Raw genomic sequence first — 19,031 nt, 5'->3', positions numbered from 1 at the left:
ACAATAGACCCCCACAAATGGCATTCCTCAGTAAAAAGACTTAACGGTAAGACAACACTCAGAGATCTAAGACTGCTCAAAGAGGACAGTACCTTAACCTCAGCTAATGAAGTCAATTCTTTTTTTGCTGACATTTGTACCACATTTCCATCAATCACCAAATCAGAAATTGATACTATCATTGCTGGTGCAGAGATTGAGGACGTATGTGAAGTCTCTGAATTCACTGTTTATAAGGAACTCCTAAAACTGAAAGCGAACTGTGCGTCCTACCCAGGTGAGCTTCCAGTAAAGCTGTTACGCGAATTCGCCATTTTTCTAGCTAAGCCACTCTCTTCTATAATCAACCAATGTTTCCGTCGGCAAGTATTCCCTAGTGCTTGGAAAAGAGCATATGTCCGCATTATTCCAAAAGTAAGGTGTCCAAAATCTTGTGATCAACTCCGGCCTATATCAATAACTCCTAACCTTTCTAAAGTTGCAGAAACGTTTATTTACCGCAAACTTATGTTACAGGTCTCTGTACATCTAGACCCGTATCAGTATGGATGCTTAAGAGGCAGCAGCACAACTGTTTATTTAGTACGGATGTACCATCTCATTGTCGAGTGGCTCGACCGAGGAAGTGCTATAGTCGACCTTCTCCTCGTAGACTACCGAAAGGTTTTTGATCTTATTCGCCATTCCATTGCTATCACAAATCTACGAACCATGGGTGCGCACAAGCATATTCTCCTTTTAGTGATCAATTTTTTTACAAGCCCGCTATCAGAGCGTTTACAGTCTTTTCCCAGGAGATACCGACTCCAAATGGGTCGAGCTTACATGCGGAGCCCCACAAGGTACTAAGCTCGCTAGTCTACTGTTTTTGGCAGTGATAAATTTCATCCTTTCCGGCTATAAAGAAAGATTTAAGTATGTAGACGAGTTGTCAGTCCTACTGAAGTACATTGTTGAGGAGTCTGAGGCTGTCCCCCGATTCTGTAACGAAATAATCAACAACTTTAAAGATGAATGTACTGCGAACAGCCTCCAAATCAACGAAGGAAAGACTAAAATCCTTCGCTTTAATCCCCCGAGGAGAGACTTTGTGTGCCCTCCTCCTCCTTATCCTAGTGAATCTTCGGCAGTAGTGCTTGGTGTCAAGTTTAGCATCGACTGCTCTTTCAGCCTTCATGTCGATACAATTATCAAAAAGGCAAATAGTGCGATGCGGACACTTATACTAATGCGTCGATTTGGTTTCTCAGTGACACAACTAAGGATAGCCTATCTCACTTACATTTGACCAATTTTAGAGTATGTATGTCCCGTATGGGGCCCACAAGTCAATAACACTATTTACCTAAGTGAACAGCTTGAGTCAATACAAAAAAGAGCAGTCAAAGTAATATTGTGCGATGCTTTTACCGAATATAAGTTAGCATTATCCACTTTACAAATTCCCTCTCTTCAAGAGCGTCGTCTCAGTTTGATCCTTGAATTTGGCCAATATCTTCTCAGAAGTGATAAATACAGATCGATACTACCACCAGTTTTAGTGAAACATCGAAGTACTAGGTTGAAGAAAATTGACAGATTAGCAGCACCTCCTTCACGCACAAATCGTTTTTCCAACTCATTCATCCCTTTCTTTTTATCAAAGTATAACAATTGTTTTTTTTGTCGTTTGAATTAATCCTTTTTTTTGTAAGCACAAGCGCCATTTAGTTTTATGACTACGAGAGATTGTGCAAATAAAACCGATTCTAAATATGCCATTGAAAAAAGTAAATGATACAAGAGCAGAAGAATAAGACTTGTTTTTTAATAAAGAATTAAAAATAGGATTTAATCTGTAATATGAAAATAATCTGTTCGGCTGAAGCTTTTTATTGGGCCTGCTTTCTGAAATTTCATAGTCTGCTTCATTATTAAAGTTATAAAAGGCTACGGCTTGTTCTTAAACTAAACTGTTCTTAAACTAAAAAATGGGAATTATTCTATAATCTTCCTCGTCCCTATTTACATTAATCATCGTATATCATTTTTAAAATATTTATTTTTCTGTAAAAGTTTGTGACAGCCCAGCATCTATTTTTTCATCTATTTTTGCCTGATTATTTAATCTATTTTTTCATCTATATTATCTATATTCTATATTCTATATTATTCTATATTATTTATAGAATAATATAGTATAACTATAGTAATGTAATATTATATTATAATATAAATAATATATAACTATAATAATATAATATAACATTATATTTTATAGTATAATATAATAATAACTATATTCTATATATTTATATTCTATATTATTTCATCTATTTTTGCCTTATCAAACAAAATTACCGAAGATCAAATAAATACACATTTGGAATTTTAAAGTACATTTTTTCAATGTTTTTTTTTACTGCCTCAGTTTGAAGTTTTATCTTTTTTATGTTTGGGCAGGGTTTTCACTACATCAGACGTTAATTGTGTCAAGTTTATACCGATTCTCTCTCGATAGCTTCTATTTTCCTGGCTCTTGTGTTTTCAATGTTTCGTTTTCTGTTTAGACTAAAGCAACAAGAAAAGAACTGTGAACATTATTATTCAAGCAGGAAACATTCATGGTTTGGTGGAAGCGATAGTTTGGACTATACAACTGAGGACAGCTCTGGTTCAGGCTCAGGTCTTCCCTTATTGGTAAGTCTATGATTATGCTTAACTCATTACAGCTCCGTTCCAATCTAATCACTCCTCCCATGAAGTCCAATGTCCTTTAAGTTTATCCTTACGACCACCCCTTCCTCAATTCAGGAGTGACCTGCTTTTTGTTTGGTCTCAGATAAATGGCCAAGAAGCACAATTTTTGGCAGTCTGTCAACCGTAACGGTGGCTTTTCTAATCGTTCTTTCATTATCACCATAGAAAGCGGGATTATGGTTTTGGTGCTATACAAAGTTCATGTATTGAGAAATCTGTGTTCATTAACCATGTCCGACTTTATTCTAAACAAAAAGTAATAATAATAATAATAAATACATTTCACGAAAAACATAATCTTTCAGCAAAAAATAAACTTCCATATTGAATTTTAAAAGGAGCAAAAACGGGTTTGCTGCAGTATAAAGGCCATGTATTGACTAATCTTGAAAACCCCTCATGGACGACTATGGCCCAATTTCTATTAAGACTACGATACTTGACCCAATAAAGACTTGGGAGTGGGTCGTGGTGAGCCTCCCAGTGATGTGTACTTTGCTACCAAAAAACATATGTAAGCGTAATGCGTTTAGCCTCTTTAAAGGCAATACAAATTTAAGTATACAACTAAATATAAAACTAATACCTTTTTGCAATATTACCAGTCTTCTAAGCTGAAGTAAGAGGAGGCTCTCGATGATGTCTCGATGTATGGCATAATCCTTAAATACATAGACTGTTGACCTTCTTTTACTGGTCACTTCCACTGTTATACTTGCCATTTACTGGGACAAAACCAGGGAAGAGGATCCTCGTCATATTTCACATTGGCAAATTTTTTGCACATGATCTTCTTGTCCTAGGCCATGAGAAGAGTCATCATTCGGTGGGAAATTCTCGTCAATCACCTTGTATCGCAAAATCTCTTTTGAAGCTACTTGCTTAGCTCCTTTGAACCTTCAGCTTTCTTCTTTCCCCAGTATAGCTTTCTCCTCTGCTTCAATTGTGGTTGAGCTATCTGGAATTGTGGTTGAGCTATCTGGAAATTCTCGTCAATCACCTTGTATCGCAAAATCTCTTTTGAAGCTACTCGCTTAGCTCCTTTGAACCTTCAGCTTTCTTCTTTCCCCAGTATAGCTTTCTCCTCTGCTTCAATTATGGTTGAGCCATCGGGAATTGTGGTTGAGCTATCTGGAAATTCTCGTCAATCACCTTGTATCGCAAAATCTCTTGTGAAGCTACTTGCTTAGCTCCTTTGAACCTTCAGCTTTCTTCTTTCCCCAGTATAGCTTTCTCCTCTGCTTCAATTGTGGTTGAGCTATCTGGAATTGTGGTTGAGCTATCTGGAAATTCTCGTCAATCACCTTGTATCGCAAAATCTCTTTTGAAGCTACTCGCTTAGCTCCTTTGAACCTTCAGCTTTCTTCTTTCCCCAGTATAGCTTTCTCCTCTGCTTCAATTGTGGTTGAGCTATCTGGAATTGATTGTCTGTTAGTACCCTCATTGAGCCATGCTTTCTATCTCTAGCTGACCTGATCCTGAGTGGTCTCGAGAATGGAAGATTGTAATTAGATCCTGATTCTTGAGGTTCGTCGTTATCACCACAGTTGCTATAGGATCACATGCTGAGTCTGTAACTTGCATGTGACATAAAAAATGATTCTCTAGATTAGGAAGCCCTACATACCTGTGCAAAGGATGCAACAACTAATCTAGTTATAATGTAGGCATTAATTGATTGCTCATTTTACAGCAATCTATCACCCTGGTTAAGTAGTATAGTCTGATGATTTTAGTGTTGGGCTAATATGAGGGAGAATGGTAGAAATAACAGTTCTATTTTCTTTGCTTGTGTTCGCAAATATTAGTGAAACGCAATTGTTTCGCACATGAATGGAGGCACATGAATATTCCACAAAATACTACAAGTTCTCTATTTAAAATTCTTGGGATACCAACTCAGGCAGGTTCAATCCAGCTTAGCATCCAAAATCCAGCTTAGCATGTATGGCTGGCACGTTTTTATTGAAAAGGGAAGCTAAGTGGCAAGAAATTTTCAAGCGTTTCTTTCATCTTTAGTGACTTTCCCCACTATTTCCATATCTTTCTCTGTGAAGACTTTAAGGGCTTTTGAACTATTGTCTGTATGAACTCTTAGACTGTTTGAACCGTTATGTCTTTGTTATATATGTCAGATACAGTGAAGTTGTGTTTGCAAAGAAAAGAAAAAAAAACTGGATCGTATTGCACGGCTTGAAACTATTTTCTCGACTGAGGCTCGTTATCTCTGGTTTCCGCAGCGACAAAGTTGGGGTATTATGACGATTGGAATCGATACATTCATTCTTTATCCGCCTTTTTCATCGTCAACCTGACCTCAGCGTCATTCCCGAGGCATTTTTTTGTCATTTGCCAAGGTATAAACTCCTAATTCAGCCAGGCGATAAGTATATTACATGTTGAAAGCCGTAATCTGGTTCCAAAGTGGGTTTTTTGTTATAAGGAAAAAGCTTCTGGTCATCTCGCAGGTTCATGTAGCAGGTTCTGCAGGTTCGTATAGCGCTGCTGTAATGCTGTTCTTGGAATGCCAAACAAAACCGCCTTCTGGATACTAAGGCCTGCATGCACTTTACTGAAAGCTTGTCGAGTACTTCCTTCCAATTCAGCTCTCTGGTGCATCCTTTCTATGCGCTTCTGTTTTTCTCTGTCTTCCAACTTTTGGGGAATATCGACATTTTGATATACTTCTGAGCCGTTGAAGTTTTTCGGTTAAAATGTAACTTAGATTGGGAAGTGAATCTTCAGTCCTCTTGAATAGGTCCGACGTTTGGTCCTTGGTAATAATGGTTGGGCCATCAGCTTTCGCCGATATAGGTTAACGTTGCCTCTCATGCTCGCTACGGTCTGAGTCCTTACACGCTCGTTATCATGACGTCCTATTTCCATTATTTTGTCAGCTTGTGTGTTTAAAGTCTGTGTTTCTTGTCATGGTTCCGAAGTTATTCTGCATAAGAACAAATTTCTAGCTTGATTAGTTTGGCTTATTTTTCATTGTCTGTACAAAAGTGTTCACTCGTGCAATATATATATATATATATATATATATATATATATATATATATATATATATATATATATATATATATATATATATATATATATATATATATATATATATATATATATATATATATATATATATATATATATATATATATATATATATATATATATATATATATATATATATATATATATATATATATATATATATATATATATATATATATATATATATATATATATATATATATATATATATATATATATATATATATTATATTACATAATATAATATATAATTATAATATATAATATATAATCTACATATTAAAAATTTACAGTATGATAACCCCAAAATAAACTAAAGTAAGGTTTTGAAATGTCAAGCTCCTTATTTAATTTCCAACATTATGAATAAAAATTAAAAATGAAAGTGAAGAAAAAGAAACCTAGTTGATTTGTCACTTTTTACATTTGAATTAGATCCTGTTCTTCTCTAGACTAAATCTAAAATTTATGTTCAATACTGAAATAATTTGGGAGTTTAAAAGAAGAGCGGGGGGGGGGGATCGTAAAGATTCTTTCAGTAGCTTAGACAGATGACTTTCTGATGAAGAGATGGTTCAATTTAGCTTTTACCTGTAACAGACTATTTAGCTTTATATTTTGTCAATTCTCGTTCGCCAGGTCCAACGTACAATTGCCAAACAGCTAGTGATGATTCATACAATTGGTAAAGGAAGGTATGGAGAAGTTTGGCTAGCAAAGTGGCGAGGGGAGAAGGTTGCTGTTAAGATATTTTTTACACTTGATGAGCAATCTTGGTTTCGTGAAACTGAAATTTACCAGACCATATTGATGAGGCATGAAAACATATTAGGTATGTCCGTTTTTTCTTAATGCTGATTTTCGCTGATGATGCTGATTTTTGTGAAACTAGATTTTATCAGACTGTATTGATTAGGTATGAAAACATATTAGGTATACCTGTTTCTTAATGCTGATTTTCGCTGATTTTACGGATAATGTTAATTTTCGTGGAACTAAAATTTACCAAAACATATTTGAGATAAGAAAACATATCCACTTTTTTTTAATGCTGATTTTCGTTGATTTTTGCTTATAATGCTGATTTTCGTTGATTTTTGCTAATAATGCTGATTTAAATGGAATAAAAAAGGTAAAGACGTATTGAAGAAAACTTACCTGTTTCTTTGGATGATTGAATTACACAGGCTTATCTTGGTTTTGACAAGATTTTTGCAGAAACTAATTTAATCCTGAGGGTAAAGTGGGGTCTGGGGGGGGGGCAAATAGAGGTTTGGAGGAGGCAGTTGTTCCCCTGCCCCATAGAAAATCACGACAGTACCCTAGTGAAGATGGTACTTGCTAAAAATGGAAAAACTCGTTCTGTCTTTTTCGTTCTGTTCTGTTCCAGTTATTTGAGTGTTATGCTAAGTGTTAGCGCAAATATTCATGTCAAGTTTTCCGTAAGGAGTTAGAGGATTTTATCTTCGAAAATTTGTGAGTATATGGTTTTTTCCAAGATTTCTTAAAGGGTTTTTAGGGACACCTTAAATGCATTTACCGTATTTGCTTTAAATTAATGTCGACAGATTTTTCGAAAATTTTTCAAGATAAAAATCCTTTTGCCCTATTAGAAAAGCTCAATAGGAACCATATGTTTCTGAACTTGGCACAACGCAAAAAATAATGTTTTGAAAGAAAAATAAAAAAGCGGAAAGAGCAAAATTAAAAACCGAATTCTATGTATCTTTGCTTGTATTAAATTGTTTCAAATAAAAGCCCACTTTCTCAAAATCGAAAAAACTAGTTTCAGGTTAAAATGATTATAACTTGCCTAAAAAAACATAAATTTTACGTCAATCAAATTTAATTTTCTAAAAAAATTCTTTTTCTGAATTTGTTTTATACGAAGGATTTGGTAATGCTGCTTTCTGAATGGTACTTTCTGCTGAGAGTTGAAGGTAGGCTAAACCTTTGTGAATGCTCCATTTTTGTGTTTAATTCTGTGTTGATTGTGAATTACTCTAGAATTTATAATTCGGAACCAGACAGTTTTTGGAATACTTAGGAAATATGTTTTGACATACAGCTTTTTACTTTACAACTTTTGATTTTGCGTTTTTTTGACCGCTTGGGAAATACAGGAATGAAATGATATAGTATTACATAATCAAGAGCAACAAAGCGCGGAAGGGCCATGGCAGAACTGAATGCAGCTATAGCTGGACTATATTTGACCTTGTGGTCCCTGGTTATTGCCCTCTTCTCACAAATGCTGGTCAAAATGAAAAGTTGTACTGGCTATTAGCACAGGTCTAGATTTATCAAGAGGCCCAAGCCTAGGGGTGCACAATGTCAGGGGGCGCAATAAATTACCACTGAGTGTTTTTTTTCTTAATAAAAACTGAACTGATATGATTTGTCGTCTAAGATTTTTTAATTAAAATGGAATAGTTGTGGGTATCAAGTCATGGCTAATTGTAGATAAAGCCAAAACAGACAGTCCAATTGAGTGAGAAACGATTCCGACATTAATCCCCCTTGTTAGGATTGTGTAAAAAAGATGTTAGTTCATTTGTTAATAGATATGTCTATCTATTATCCGTCTACGCGTCATTCCTAGGACAATAGAACTAAGGTTGATAGAAACAGAGCTAATGTAGTCATAGAACCTATAGTTTTTTTAGTGTTTGGTTAAATGGAACGGGCAAACGGCAGGAGTAAGTGTTCACTCTACCGCTGCGCTACCTATTCACAGAAAACTGATTTTTAAACAACACAGGAATTTCGTGGCCCCTTATCAACTGTCAGAAGTCTTGCAAGAATGGCAGCTGAGAGTTCTTTATTTTATTACTTATGGCTCATCAGTTGTGATCTGTTCAGTGCTTCCACTATCCCTGAATTTTCGGAGATTTCTCCAAAAATTTTGCAAAAACGTTTAGGCCTAGGAGTGCCAAAGCTGTAAATCCGGCCCTGTATTAGCAATAAATGTTGTGCAACCTGTGATGAAGGTGATGAAAATGGGAACTATTCGAAATTTGTTTTAGCATAATTTTTCACTGCATTATTATCTGACGATATGCCGCTAGTCTTGGCAAATATCTTTTTTTTTAATTTTAGTTATTCATTATATTGCCTCTTGGTTATAACTTCTATTATATATTCTACTTTTCTCAGATTATTTTTTCGACAATGTAATTGCCAATTACTTTTTTTCTCTTTTTTGCAGTGATTTTTTTTTTATTTTAGGTAATTGTCATAAATTCTCTTCAAGCAGCTATGAGGAAATTCTTTGTTATTTATTTTTTTCATTTAAGGTCATTTTTACACCTTCTCTCAAAGTGGGTACGATGAGGTTCTTCTGTCACAAGCTGGGAGGTTATTTCATATGGTGACAGTCCGTGAAACTGTTATCTCTTAAGAACTCCTGATGGGTCATTCCCTGCTCTATTTATTATCTCTTTTTCTTTTTTTGTAATTCATTTTTTTTCATTTTAAATAATTATTATACCTTCTGTAAAAGTAGTCTTGAGGAGGTTCCATTGGGATAATCCATCTTGTGAGGTCATATCTCATGGTGAAACTAAGTAGATCAAAGATCTTAGGCACTCCTGGCGGATCACTCCCCGCTTTAAACAGCCCTGACCATCAACAGTTTGGCGGATAGACCCCTTCCCCTGAAAATGTTGGATTGGAATTTGGTTGCTTAAAGTAATCTCACTTTCAGGCTTCATTGCAGCAGACATTAAAGGCACCGGCTCTTGGACTCAAATGCTTCTCGTTACTGACTACTTGGAATATGGATCATTGTATGATTATTTGAACTCAATAGTTCTTGAGCCACGGGCAGCGCTGCAGTTAGCCTATTCTGCTGCAAGCGGCATCTGTCACCTCCATACAGAAATTCATGGAACTAAGGGGAAACCAGCGATTGCTCATCGGGATATCAAGTCAAAAAATATCCTTGTTAAAAGGAATGGAGACTGTGTTATTGCAGATTTTGGTCTGGCTGTTCGGTATCTAAGGTGAGTTTAGCGAAAATATTACGAGTTTTTTTTTTAGTTTGTTTTCGTCTATGTCAGGTCAAATTTTCTTTTCACTTGCACGAATTTGGACATAGCAGGAAAACAAAATATCCAAAAGAAAATTTAGCTAGATATCAAAATTGAGCACAATAAATTTTATAAGATGGTCAATTTTAATAAATTAAAGGATGGTTTTCGTAGATTGGAAAGCACACCAGAAAAATTTTCAATTTGCTTCTGTGGATGAAGCTGAACAGGAAACTTTCCGTGTGAGTTTTCACGACTAGGAAACGCTTTCTGTGTTTTTGGAAAATGAATCTAAACAAGTCGTGGAAAGTGGAGGTTGGGACTACGTCTCTGGCGCAATTTTCTAACAGGCTGAAGAACGTGGAAAAACATAGCCACATTTGCGAAAAAAAATCGTAGTACAGATGAAGAGGGCTGGCTCCTGTTCCAAAGTATAGGTAAGCTAGGTAACCGTAGCAGAAGTATTCCTCTAATTTCCTCTATTGCTCTAAGCGTCATATTCGCTTTCCATTTTCCTATTTTCGCTTTCCAGTAGTTTTCGATCCGTGTGATTGAGCAGGAAAGATTTTCTGGGAATTTTAAGATTTAAAGAGATTAAGTTTCCAAGTTTTAAAAGTTAAATAGATGGCGTTGGAGCTGATGTTTTTTGAATCTCCAATTTCGGTCCCAAACTTATACAATGAGTCCTGTGGTGGCACAGCGGGTTTAGAATTAGATAGATGGGGTAAAATTGTATATATACATATATATATATATATATATATATATATATATATATATATATATATATATATATATATATATATATTATATATATATATATATATATATAGGACGGTGCAAGAACCAGTTTGGTACTGGTGTAGGTACAGTACAAGGACCTTGGTAGTCAAGAAGCGTGCAATGGTAATCAAGAAGGGTAGAATACAATATAAATTATACGATGCACTTTTTATAATGAATTTTTATAGTAATGTGTTTGGTAATTCAAAAATCAAATTGGATGTGACCGAAGTTTGTGGAGTGAAACCGCAGTATTGGCATGAAAATGTTTTTCTGCATACTGCTCCTCCAAGGGTTGGGACAGTCTCAACCCTTCGTAGGTTTGCACTGTTGTATGTCTGCGTTACCTTGAATGCCTGAACTTAGTGAATGTCGACATTCACCGGTGAATGCCCGAAATGCTTTTTTTCTTTTTTTCGCCGCGACCATGCTCACCATTTGATTTCTAATTTACTTCTACATGCTCATGAAAATAATGAGGTGTTATATTTTTCTGGGTTAGACGTATCTAGAGCTTTTGACACAGGTCTATATTCACATATCTTATTGACTGCTTATAAGCGTGGAGTTAATATTTCTGTCATCAAATCGATACGCGATATGTATAAAAAGTTAAATGCGAGAGTTAAGGCCACCATCTCACCTGGTACGGTGTTACTGGGTATTAGACAGGGCGCTGTTACTTCTCCGCCTATGTTTAATAATACTGTCATTGTGCCACAACAGAATGTTCTGAACACATGTATTCTTAAAGGTATGATGTTCCGCTTGCTAACTATGCTGATGACATCCTTGGTATTAGTAGAGCAGCCTTTGGAATTCAGAAAAATTTTTGAATACTCGATAGGGAGTTTAATGAGTGAGAGCTTAAGACGTAAGAAACTTAAGAATGAACTTCAGAAACTTAAGACTGAGCTTCTAGTGTTCAATACTGTTCAGATTGCTCGACAAATATTCAGTTAGGTGAACATGCTATTAAAGCACAAGAGACACTGACGTATCTTGGTGTACTGATTGGGTCAAATCTTCTCGACACGTGTCAACTTTTGAAAGATTTTTTTTTGCCAGAAAATCTAGGAATGTGTATGGTTGACTAGTTGCGTTAATAGCTAGTGTTTATAATGCATTTGCTGTTCCGCATCTACTTGTCCTTGCACCATTTTGGTCTCTTCTTACTGCTTCAGGTATTAGGGATATACGGAAGTGTTACTACAAGTATGCGAAATATTTGCTACGGCTGATTCTCCGGACTAACTATAGCTCCCTATCCTCGTGGTATGGAGTTACTAGTCCAGTGTCCGCAGTGCAGAAAAGAAACGAGAGATGTTGGAGGCAGATTATTGGTGAAAGTACATCTGAAATTGTCCTTTGTTGATAATATGTCTGATCTTACATATAATTAAATAAAAAAAAATTAGTTTTTTTAACTGAAAGTAAAAAGTGACATTAAAACTTAAAACGAATTGAAATTACTCCGTATATGAAAGATGCTGTTCCCTTCTCAACGCCCCGCTCTTTACGCTAAAGTTTGACTCCTTTTCTCAATTCTACGTTATTAAACAGTAGAAACCCTGATTCGACCATCTGGGGGGCTGAAGGTTGAGAAAAAAAACGAGGTATTTTTAACTTACGGGTGGGTGATCGGATCTTAATGAATTTTGGTATTTAGAAGGACCTTGTGTCTCTGAGCTCTTATTTTAAATCCCGACAAGCATTAAGCCTCTGATTCTCTCTTTAAGTCAATCTATTGATTCTTATAATTTTTCTAGAGCTCATGCCATATGAGCTCTTGGCTCTTCCGACCTCGTGACAAGTGTCATATGAGCTCTTAGTTCCTTTTTTTTTATTCCTGTCAGTTCGTCTCTGTTTTGGTTTCGTTTGTTTTTGTCAGAATTTATTTGTTTCTTTCTCTTTTCTTTCTTTATATTCCATCAGTGTTGTATCTTAAATTTATGATGTGTAGTAAATTGATACATACATACAATGTATAAATGAAAAGATCTGACGAGCAACTAATTAGCATCGCACATCTTCTTTTAGCGGCATTCACACGACGTAAGTAATTTTCTCTGCAAGTGGCCAAGTTACGTTAAGTATAACCTCTCGTGCTAACAAGTTCTTTCACACTTGGCTAACGTAAACAACCATAAAGTCGTCATATTCATCACCTAAAATCATCGCAAGGAGAATATTCAAAATTTTAATTATGGAATGGAGTTTTAAGCTCTGGCCTAGCGGGAAAGGCTTTCTAAGACACGTTTAATGATTTGTCTAAAAATTTCTTTATTGGTGGATCTAAAAATTCTATTTTAATGCTGCTGTATTGACTTTTCCATACCGTAGCATAAATTTACATATCATAAAATTCTATGTAGAGCTCGATTCCGCTTGACAATTTCTAGCGTTATGGAGACAAACTCGCTTCGTAAGATCGTGTAAATTATCAAGTTATGCTAGTGTGAAAGGCTCTACGGTGTAGTTTGAAAAAACCATTAATTTACGTATTAGGGTCAGCCAAGGCCATATCGTGAAGGGGGGGGGGGGTGGAGGGTAGGGGGTATGACCGCCTTCCCCAAAAATGTTTGTCCGACTCGTAAAAACATAACAAAATGCATATAAATTTTTTTGATGATTTTCAATAGTTTTATTCGCACCCCCCCCCCCCCATAAAAAACCCTGAATAAAAATTCTGGATATGGCTTGGGGCCTGGGACCTTTCAGTTTAAAGGATTTTCCTTCACTTTTCTAGTGATACAATTTTCTATATGTTCTAGTGATATAAATCAAGTTGACATAGCGCCAAATACAAGAGTGGGAACTCGACGATACATGGCCCCTGAAGTTTTGGATGAAACGCTGAACAAGAGATCATTTGAAGCTTTCAAACAAGCGGACATGTATTCATTTGGCCTTGTACTCTGGGAAATAGCACGAAGAACTTATATACTGGACAAGTACATTTCTAAAGTTTCTTATGCTAATTTCTTACATTGCTCACTGCTCAGTTTTGTAACACCTTTTTATAGACTTTGTCCTAGTCTGAAATGAGCTAAATTCCCCTCTGAAAGAAAATATAGGATAGGGGCATACTAAATCTCGACTTAGAGTCGATCCATCTCATTGCCATCATATGTCTCCTCAGACTTGTTCCCCCATGAAGTGTATCTAAATGTTGACGTGTCAGCAATAGCAGTCACAACAAAGTTCCAACGAGAGGGTTGTTGGCAAGGGGCATCCGCTTTGTTCTATCACAAGAGAATTGTCATTAAAATTATACATTAAAAATATATATGAATTACTTTATGATTACAAAAAATTACTATGTTTTAAACGAATGGAATGTCACAGTCCAAAAATAACCAAATATCATTCCTGCATATTGTGAGGGGGGGGGGATAATGCACCTACAAATTATTTTGTATCAGGAGACCATCCTTACGATGGATGGTTTTCGGGCATGCCTGAACTACGAAGTGGAGGATAATAAAACATGTTCCCTAGAGCAAGAAGAGAGACTAAGTCGAGCGTCTTTGAACTGCCTTGTGCTCTTAGCTCAAAATTGATCGAATTGGAGGTTCTAGATTTTTTTTTTCAGAATTCTCACGTATCTTCAGTTTAATACTTTTTTTCCAGAATCATTTTTTTTAGAATTTTCTGTAATTATTTTTCGTCTGAATTTTCCCGATTTTTTATTTTCAGAATTTTCCAGGTTTCTTTTTCTTCTGTGTTTTCTCGATTTTTTTTCAGAATTGTCCCAATTTTCATTCCACCACCTCCAGACTAATTTTAATAAAAACAGGCTAAATGCTGCAAAACATTGAACGTTTAGATGTGTCTTTTAAGAGTCTGATTCATCTACTGGCTTGTGGAAGTTCTCAAGCCGAACTGGCCAGACATGACAACAAACAACAAAGATAGATAAAACTCTCAAACGAAAAAAAAAAACCTCAAACGAGACTGCGGCCAGTAGAGAGAAAAGAGATGAAAGACTAAAATAACGCGGATATTTTGCCTGTATCTAAACTAGGCGTCCTCAGCACAAGATAAAAAGAAAAAACATTAAACTAAAAACAAATAAAACCACCACTAATAATAATAAATACAATTGTCGCTACTGATCCACGTAGGGAAAAAGAAGTTATTATAATTACTTCAATGAGAACATCAAAGCAACTGAGGAAAAATTATGAAAATTGAAACGAAGTTAACTATTCTGTTGCAAAATAATCAAAAAAGATAGGGCTAGATAGGGCCTTTCTTAGAGGTAGGGCCACAATAAATGAAAGGCAGATCGCACCTCGTAAGCTATCTTTCCAAGATCAAAGTAATCGGCCGAAAGAATAAGGAGACCAGGGCCATGGTGTTGTACAGGAAAGAATAAATATAGTGCATTGGAACATTCAAGGATGGAGTGAAATGAAAATTAATAGTCTATTGGCATCGAAATGTATGTTTGATATTGTAGCATTATCTGAAACTTGGTTGGAAAAAGAGATTCAGTTTGAAAGGTTTCGGTATTTCGGTGTCCATTTAAAAAAATCTAAGAATGGACGAACTTATGGTGGAGTCGCAATTTTTGTATCTGAATATTTTTTGTCTCAGGATAAAGTCCAACGGCTGAAGAATGTTTCTTGTAATTTGATATGGTTAAGAGTCAAAGTCGATGGACGGTTTATTGTTTTTTGTGCAATTTATATCCCTCCAGAGTCTAGCTCGTACAACGAGGAGGATGCGTGGTGTATATTAGAGGATGAAAAACGTAAATTTTCTATTCAGTTTCCTTCTGACTTGTTTTGTCTTATGGGGGACTTTAATGGTTATGTTGGGGTTACTCTAGAAGTTTTGATGTCACCTCATGCCTGTACGGATGAAGCTGCTTGGGAGGTTTGGGATGATTTAGTAATCCATCTCCCTCCGAGAGTAAGTAAGGACCATAGTAGACGAAAGAATAATTGGGGCCGTAAGATTTTGGATTTTTGTGGTAAGGAAAATTTCCTCTTTGGCATCTATGTGCGGATTTCGAGGTGATGGCAGTGGTAGGTTTAGATCACTTGCCTGTTAAGGCTACTTTTGAGTTGGTTAGTTCTAAGAAACTAGCGACTAATAGTGATAGGAAGAAAAAACGCTGAGAAACTGAGGATTTAGGGATTAGAAAGGCACTGAAAGTAACAGGAGAATATATGTATAGAGAGAAGGGGTGATCGTAAAACCCAGGAATGTGCCCATTAGATTGTGAATCAGATATTTTAATACACTTTTTAAGATTCAGAGTGACCAGAGGGTGGATCTCCCTCATCCCACACCTCGTATTTTCCTAAAGTGAATACTATAGACATTTTGAGATGGCCATTTGTTGTTGCAGAAACTTCTAAAAGAGCTCATTCAATTGGAAATTGAAGGACTAGTGCTCTTTTAAATAGTCAAAAGTGATTGGAGGGCAACTAACCCCGCTCCTACGTCCACCATTTCATCAAACACACCCAATCAAAATTTTGAGATAGCCATTTTGTTCAACGTAGTTAAAAGGCCCGAAAATTATGTTTTTGAGAATGACAACCCCACTACAGCCCTTGGGGCAAGTGCTCTAAGTTATGCCCTGGCAGTATTTAAGGTATGTATAGAAAGGGTGAGTGATCGTGAAATTTTTGGAGGGGGCTCATTGGATTGGTAATTAACAGCTCTAGCCTTCAGGGAAAGGGTTGTAAGTTATGCCCTGGGGCATATCATGTATACATAGAAAGGGTGTTGGTAAAAAAAATCCGGAATCGGTTCATTTGATTGGAAATCAGATGCTCTAGTGCCCTTTTTTAAGATTCCGAGTAATCAGAGGGTGGATACCTCCCCCACACGCACACACACTTACCTCGTATTTTCCCAAGATGTGTCTGATAGAAATTTTGAGATGACCATTTGTTGTCTTGGAAACTTCGAAAAGAGCTCATTTGATTGGACATTGCTCTCTCTGGGGGAGTTGGGGGGGGGGGGGGTCAATTCGGAAAAATTAAAAAAATTAAGGTATTTTTAACTTACGAAAGGGTGACCGGATCTTAATGAAATTTGATATTAGAAGGAACTTATGTCTCAGAGTTCTTATTTTAAATCCCGACCAGATCTGGTGACATTGGGGGGAGTCCGGAAATCTTGGAAAACACTTAATGGAGAGATCGGGATGAAACTTAGTGGGAAGAATAAGCACAGGTCGTAGATACTTGATTGACGTAACCGGACTGAATCTGCTCTTTTTGGGGGAGTTAGAGGGGATCCAGTGCTCTGGCGAGTTCGGTGCTTCTGGACATGCTAGGACGATGAAAATTGGTAGGCGTATCAGGGACCTGCACAAATTGACTTGATAACAGTAGTTTTCCCCGATTCGACCATCTGAAGGGCTGAAGGGAGAGGAAAAATTAGAAAAATAAGGTATTTTTAACTTACGAATGGGTGATCGGATCTTAATGAATTTTAATATTCAGAAGGACCTCGTGTCTCAGAGCTCTTATTTTAAATCCCGACCGGCATTAAGCCTCTGATTTTCCTTTTAAATCAATCTATTGATTCTTAGAATTTTGTTAGAGCTCATGCCATGTGAGCTCTTGGCTCCTGGCCATTCCGACCTTGTCACAAGTGCCATATAAGCTCTTAGCTCTTGTTAAGATTCAGAGTGATCAGGGGGTGGATATCCCTCCCCAGCACCTCGTATTTTTCGAAATGCATCTGATTTTAATTTGAGATGGCATTTTAATTTGCGTTTGTTGTAGAGACTTTGAAAATAGCTCATTCGATCGAAAGTTGAAAGGTCCAGTGTCCTTTTTAATAGTTGAAGGTGATTGGAGGGGAACTAACCCCCTCCCATGCCCACCATTTTCCTAAACACGTCCAATCGAAATTTTGAGATAACCATTTTGGTCAACGTAATTGAAAGGTCCGGAAATTATTTCTTTGATGATGACAATCTCCCCAGAGCCCTCAGGGGCAAGGTTGTAAGCTATGCCCTGGGGGCATTTAATGTGTATATAGGAAAGGTGATCATATAAACTTCGGAGGGGGCTCATTGGATTGGTAATCCGAAGTTCTGGTGGCTTGTTAAGACTCAAAGTGATCAGAGGGTGGATATCCAACCTCCCGCACACCTCGTATTTTACCAAAATGCATCTAATAGAAATTTTGAAATGGCCATTTGTCGTCGAAGAAACTTCGAAAACAGGTCATTTGGTTTGAAATTGAAAGAGAAAGTGCCCGTTTTAATGGTCGAAAGTGACTGGGGGCAACTAACTCCCCTTCCACGCCCACGATTACCCCAAACACATCCAATAAAAATTCGATTAGCCATTTTGTTCAAAGTAATTGAAAGGTCATCAAATTATGTCTTTGAGGATGACAAACCCCTCCCCCCACAGCCCTCAGGGCAAGGGTTGTAAGTTATGCCCTGGGGATAAATAAGGTATATATTGAAAGAGTGATCGTATAACCTTTGGAGGGGGCAAATTGGATTGTTAATCAGACGTTCTAGCGCTCTTTTTAAGATTCAGAGTGATCGGAGGATGGACAACCCTCCCCAACACCTCGTATTTCCCTGAAATGCATCTGATTTTAATTTGACATGGCTATTTGTTGTCGTAGAAACTTCAAAAATAGCTCCTTCGATTAAAAATTGAAAGGGCCAGTGCCTTTTTTAATAGTTGAAAGTGATTGGAGGGTAACTAACCCCCCTCTTTCGCCCACCATTTCCCCAAAATCATCCAATAAAAATTTGGTATAGCCTTTTTATTGAACATGATTGAAAGGTCCTGATATTATGTCTTTGATAATGCCCCCCCCCCCAGAGTCATCAGGGCAAGAGTTGTAAGTTATGCTCTGGGTGAATATAAAGTATATATAGAACAGGTGATCGTATAAACCTCGGAGGGGGCTCATTGGATTGATAATCAGATGTTCCGGTGCCTTTTTAAGACTCAAAGTTACATGGCCATTTATCGTCAAAGAAACTTCGAAAACAGCTCATTTGATTTGAAATTGAAAGAGGCATTGCCTGTTTTAATGGTCGAAAGCGATTGGGGGGCAACTAACCCCCCTTCCACGCCCACTATTTACCCAAACACATCCAATAAAAATTTTGAGATAGCCATTTTGTTCAAAGTAATTCAATGGTCTTCAAATTATGTCTTTGAGGATAAAAAATCCTCCCCCCACCAACCCTCAAGGCAAGGGCTGTAAGTTATGCCCTAGGGGTATATAAGGTATATACAGAAAGGGTGATCGTATAACCTTTGGAGGTGGCAAATTGGATTTATAATCAGACGTTCTAGTGCTCTTTTTAAGATCCAGAGTGATCAGAGGGTGGATACTTCTCCCTAACACCTCTTATTTCCCCGAAATGTATCTGATTTTAATTTGAGATGGCCTTTTGTTGTAGAAACTTCAAAAATAGCT

General features: G+C 36.7%; 1 protein-coding gene across 1 annotated transcript in view; it reads left to right on the top strand.

Moving 5' to 3' along the window:
* The window catches only part of LOC136036436 (bone morphogenetic protein receptor type-1B-like), a 68,931-nt gene that overhangs the window by 28,879 nt on the left and 21,021 nt on the right, over positions 1–19,031 (top strand). The window contains exons 4-7 of the mRNA XM_065718671.1: positions 2,550–2,679; positions 6,430–6,622; positions 9,497–9,794; positions 13,379–13,558. Of these exons, the coding sequence (XP_065574743.1) occupies positions 2,550–2,679; positions 6,430–6,622; positions 9,497–9,794; positions 13,379–13,558 (801 nt within the window). The remainder of the gene's footprint in view (positions 1–2,549; positions 2,680–6,429; positions 6,623–9,496; positions 9,795–13,378; positions 13,559–19,031) is intronic.

The sequence above is a fragment of the Artemia franciscana genome, chromosome 15 (assembly GCF_032884065.1).
Source record: "Artemia franciscana chromosome 15, ASM3288406v1, whole genome shotgun sequence".
Taxonomy (NCBI): Eukaryota; Metazoa; Arthropoda; class Branchiopoda; order Anostraca; family Artemiidae; genus Artemia; species Artemia franciscana.
Note: the sequence above shows the minus strand (reverse complement) of the source record. Positions and strands in the feature narration are given on the sequence as shown.